General features: G+C 34.0%; 1 protein-coding gene across 1 annotated transcript; it reads left to right on the top strand.

Annotated features, from left to right (window-relative positions):
- The first annotated feature begins 1297 nt into the window (after positions 1-1297).
- Positions 1298-4031, top strand: LOC106759962 (receptor kinase-like protein Xa21). The gene is made up of 2 exons (XM_014643370.2): positions 1298-2434; positions 3554-4031. The coding sequence occupies exons 1-2, from the start codon at positions 1560-1562 to the stop codon at positions 4029-4031; spliced, it is 1353 nt and encodes a 450-aa protein (XP_014498856.2). The 5' UTR covers positions 1298-1559.
- Positions 4032-5305: the final 1274 nt, after the last annotated feature.

Raw genomic sequence — 5305 nt, 5'->3', positions numbered from 1 at the left:
TACTAACTTTCAAACTTTATACATCATCCATTCCAATAACACATAAAATTTTATCTTATAGTAGGTTTTGTTGAAGCCATTGGACCTGCAGTGATAACAATGCCCACAAATATATAACTTAGGTTTCGCTTAAAAATAAATACCTCTTTATTAAAAAGCAGATTAGAAAAGGTTCATTCTTGCACTTACCCGAAAAGCAAATCACCACCCAAACCACTAAAGTGATGGTCNGAGAACGAGAATGNTGCGANGACGATAACGACACGAAAGAGGTTTCGCGAGACACCCACAACGACAATGATGGTCCGACAANGAGAACAACCTTTCACAATGACAACGCCTGAGAAAACTAGGAAAGATAGCGCCAAAACTAAAACCCCACAACAAATTTGACGTTGGGCAAAGATGAGAGAACGAAAACAAAGATGAGAGAACGAAAACAACCTTTCACAAGGAGGCTGGCGAAGGAGCAGATTTTACGTTGGGCAAAGATGAGAGAACTGTCGAAGAGAGAGCACGAAAATGAAAAATGAAAGATAGCGCCAAAACTAAAACCCCACACCATACATTCCATCTTTGCCCCTCACTTATTCCATCTTTGCCCCTCAGTTCATTTAACAATATCATTTTTAAAAATTAAAAAACCACCCAATCAGACAATGACACCTGGCCTATGTCAAAATAGTGTCAAATTTGGGTGTTAAAGTAACCTTTTCCTATTTAGTATCACCAAAAAAGTAATGACTAGCTGTTTTCCTAAACTCTGTCGTGTACTTTTCCTCCTCTTGCTGCCTGCTGCAGAATCCATTCACGGATTCAACTATACCGCAGAAATAAAGTGCATTGAGAGGGAGAGACTGGCACTCCTCAACTTCAAAGATGTTCTCATAGATGCTCATGACATGCTGTCTACATGGAGGGATGATGAGAAGAGTCAAGAATGTTGCAAATGGAAAGGCATTCAATGCGACCATCAAACAACTCATGTAACCATCCTTCGTCTCCGTGGTTCGGATACACAATATTTGAGAGGTGCACTCATTATCACTTCATTGTTTCCCATGCAAAATATTCAACATTTGGATCTCAGCAACAATTATTTTATATGGAGTTACATCCCACAACTCATCAGTTCACTTACCAACTTAAGATATGTCAATCTCTCTCATTCCCTTTTTCGAGGGAGCATTCCTACCCAACTTGGAAGCCTTACACATTTATTGTCTCTGGATTTAAGTCACAATTATCTTCTCCGTGGAGATATCCCTTATCAACTTGGAAGCCTTACAACTTTAAGGTATCTCGATCTCAGTGATAATTATCTTGATGGGAAAATCCCTTCTCAACTTGGAAATTTGTCACAGTTGAGACACCTTGGTCTCAGTGGTAATTCATTTTCTGGAGCACTCCCTTTCCAGGTTAGGAATCTTCCTTACTTGCAAACTCTTACACTTACTAGTGATTTTGATGTCAAACCTAAGGATGCAGACTGGCTGTCTAGTCTCTCTTCCCTAACACATCTTGCCATCGATGGTTTACATAACCCTGACTGGTTGCATATGATTCATTATCCAAAGCTAGGAGAGTTGAGACTTGTTGATTGTTCTCTTTCAGATATCCATATTCATTCTCTATTTTATTCACCTTCCAACTTTTCCAATGCTCTTACCATCCTTGACCTTTCTTCTAATATACTCACTTCCTCAACATTTCAATTATTGTCTAACTTTAGCCTTAATCTTCAAGAGCTTTATCTTTCTCATAATAACATTGTTTTGTCATCATCCGTCCACTCAACCTTTTCTTCTCTTGCGATCCTTGACCTTTCCTATAATAAGATGACATCATCGGTCTTTCAAGATAGCTTCAACTTCAGTTCAAAACTTCAAAATCTTTATTTGCGTAATTGTAGTCTTAGGGATGATAGTTTTCTCATGTCAGCTATTTCAATTACGAATTCTCCGTCTTCTCTCATCTACCTTGATCTTTCCTTTAATATGTTTAAATCATCATCCATATTTTATTGGCTCTTCAACTCTTCTACCAATCTTCGTACACTTAACATTGTTGATAACGTGTTAGAAGGTCCCATTCCAGATGGATTTGGGAAAGTAATGAATTATCTTGAAGTTCTTTACCTCGATGGTAACAAACTGCAAGGCGAGATTCCATCTTTCTTTGGGAACGTCTGCACATTGCAGACTTTATACCTCTCACATAACAAGTTGAGTGGGGAAATTTCTAATTTCTTTCAGAATTCATCATGGTGCAACAGACACGTGTTTCAGAGTTTGTCTTTACATTATAACAACATTACAGGCAGGCTACCTATGAGCATTGGATTGTTATCTGAGTTGGAGAACTTGTCCTTGGATGGAAATTTCTTGGAGGGTGACGTCACTGAATCCCATCTTTCAAATTTTTCCAAATTAAGGTACTTATTTTTGTCAGAGAACTCCCTATCTCTAAAAATAGTCCCTAACTGGGTTCCTCCTTTTCAAATAATATATTTGGGACTAAGATCTTGCAAGTTGGGTCCTAGCTTTCCTAGTTGGCTCCATACTCAACGCTCTTTACTTTATCTGGATATTTCTGAGAATAGGCTAATTGGTTCAGTACCAACATGGTTTTGGAACAACTTGCATAATGTGAGACGTGTGTATATGTCTTAGAATAATCTCAGTGATGCAATTCCTAATAATATATCATTCAAGCTTTTCAATAAACCGTCCATATTTCTGAATTCAAATTATTTAAGGCAAAATTCCTCAATTTTTACTACAAGCTTCAAACCTGAAGCTTTCTTACAATAAATTTTCAGATTTGTTTTCATTCATATGTGACCAACGCACATATGCAATGAACACTTTGGATTTATCACACAATCAATTGAAGGGACAACTACCAGACTGTTGGAAATCTGTAAATCTGTTACTGTTTCTTGATTTAAGCAACAATAAATTGTCAGGGAAGATTCCTGTGTCCATGGGCAGCCTTGTTAAATTGAAAGTGTTGGTTTTACGAAACAATAACCTGACGGGTGAATTAGCTTCCACTTTGAAGAATTGCAGCAATTTAATTATGTTGGATGTGGCTGAAAATATGTTTAATGGCCCAATACCATCATGGATAGGAGAAAGTATGCAACAATTGATAATCTTGAACATGCGAGGGAATCACTTCTCTGGACATCTTCCTATTCAACTCTGTTATTTGAAGCACTTTCAATTATTGGATCTTTCGAGAAATATGTTATCAAAATAAATTCCACATGCTTAAAGAATTTGACTGGAATGACTGAAAAGAACATCAACAAAAGCGACACTCTACATCGTATATATTCGATGAATATCCCTTATTATGGAATTGATGTCGGTTATGATTGGAGAAATTACACCCTTAACATAAGCTTGATGTGGAAAGGTGTAGAGGAGGGGTTCAAGAATCTAGAGTTACAGCTTCAGAGCATTGATATTTCAAGTAATAATTTAAGTGGTTAAATACCGAAGGAGATTGGATATTTGGTTGGACTAGTTTCTCTCAATTTATCCAGAAATAATCTGAGAGGAGAAATTCCTTGTGGGATCGGGAGTTTAAGATCACTAGACTCCCTTGATTTATCAAGAAATCATTTCATTGGCAAAATTCCTTCTTCTCTTGCTGCAATTGACGGTCTGGGCAAACTAGACTTGTTACACAATTCTCTTTCAGGAAGAATTCCATGTGGAAGATACTTTGAAATCTTTGATGGGTCTAGTTTTGAAGGAAACATTGATCTTTGTAGTGAACAACTGAGAAAAAGTTGTCCTGGAGATATAGATCAAACAATAGTAAATCTTTCAAAAGCTGAAGCAATCAACGATGATAAAGATAGTTGTTTCTATGAGGCATTATACATGAGCATGGGAATCGGATACTTCACTGGATTTTGGAGTTTAGTAGGGCCAATGCTACTTTGGCGATCTTGGAGAAATGCTTATCTGAGATTCTTAAATAAATTGACAGACAGCATATATGATCAATTAATGTGACGAGAAAAAAGATGTGCTTCTATCTTCTTCTTTTTAAATTCACTTAGTTGTATGTAGTATGTCATAGGCAAAAAAATATGGATTCCTGAGCCAAAACATTTAATATGTACTCTCTTTACTCCGTTATCCCCCATTTAACCTAATATTTAAGAATTAATACTTCAACTTAAATCATATATTTATATTATATTTATGTTTATTATTTTAAAATCATTTAAGATATATTATTGATATTTATTAATGAAATATTTAATATATTAAGCATAACATTTTCTATTAAAAATAATTTATTAAAAAAGAAATTTATTTTTTGTAGAATTTTTATTTTAATGCTAAAAATTAAATTCCCATATATCATAAGAATGCTTTTATTAGAAACTAAACAAAAAGAAAACATTATTATAAGAAATTTACTTTTAAAAAGTAAACTAAAAATGAAAAACATGCTTTTCCTATTTTCAGATTTTTATAAACTAAATATTTCTCTATGATTTGTAAAGTAAAATCCTATAAACTCTGTTTTCTACCTCTTTAATTTACTCTAGATGGAAAGATGTCTATAGCTAAGGTGAAATAGGAATGTGATGATAAGGTCTGATTGTCGTCCTCCACCACATTCTCTTAATTTTCAATTTCTTTTCAGATGCACAAAGATTGGAAACAAATTGTTAGATTAAAAATATAAACGAAAATTATGGACTTTTATATTAAATAATAAAACTGAGTTACCAAAATATTCTTTTTCTTTTATTTAAAGAAAGATTGCACGTCATTTTACACTGATAGTCCATTATACACCGGTCACCTCTGTTTTGGCCCATTTCACGACTGTGCTAATCTTTTTTGTACAAGATAGGGACTAATTTTTTTCTTTCCATTTTGCATAGGAAAATGATATTTTAACACCATTTTTTTTACACCATTTTGACACTTTGCACACGTGTCAAAATGTGGTTGGACGATTTCAAATTAAAAAAAAAAATTAGTTTTTTTCTTCTAAATATGTCATTACTTCAGTTTTTTTAATTTGAAATCGTCTAACTACACTTTGACACTTGTGTAGTGTCAAAATGGTGTCAAAAAATGATGTTAAAATATCATTTTCCTTTTGCATAACGTTTAGCTCGCAAGTTTGTGTTGAAATGTTGATAAATGTATCATATTATATAAGTAATAAAGTAAAAAGTTTAGATATATTTTTTCACGATACTCATGTTTGTTTAGTGAAACTATGGTGGTTAAGTAATTGATGTTAAAGCACTTCGAAATAATTA

Source organism: Vigna radiata, chromosome 1, assembly GCF_000741045.1.
Source record: "Vigna radiata var. radiata cultivar VC1973A chromosome 1, Vradiata_ver6, whole genome shotgun sequence".
Lineage (NCBI taxonomy): Eukaryota > Viridiplantae > Streptophyta > Magnoliopsida > Fabales > Fabaceae > Vigna > Vigna radiata.
The sequence above is the reverse complement of the archived record's forward strand: the minus strand, read 5'-3'. Positions and strand labels throughout refer to the sequence as shown.

Coding starts and splice junctions, on each gene's coding strand:
- LOC106759962 (XM_014643370.2), top strand. CDS start 1,560: ATGATTCATTATCCAAAGCTAGGAGAGTTGAGACTTGTTGATTGTTCT. Junction 2,435..3,553: donor TCAAATTTTTCCAAATTAAG/GTACTTATTTTT, acceptor CAATTTATCCAG/AAATAATCTGAGAGGAGAAA.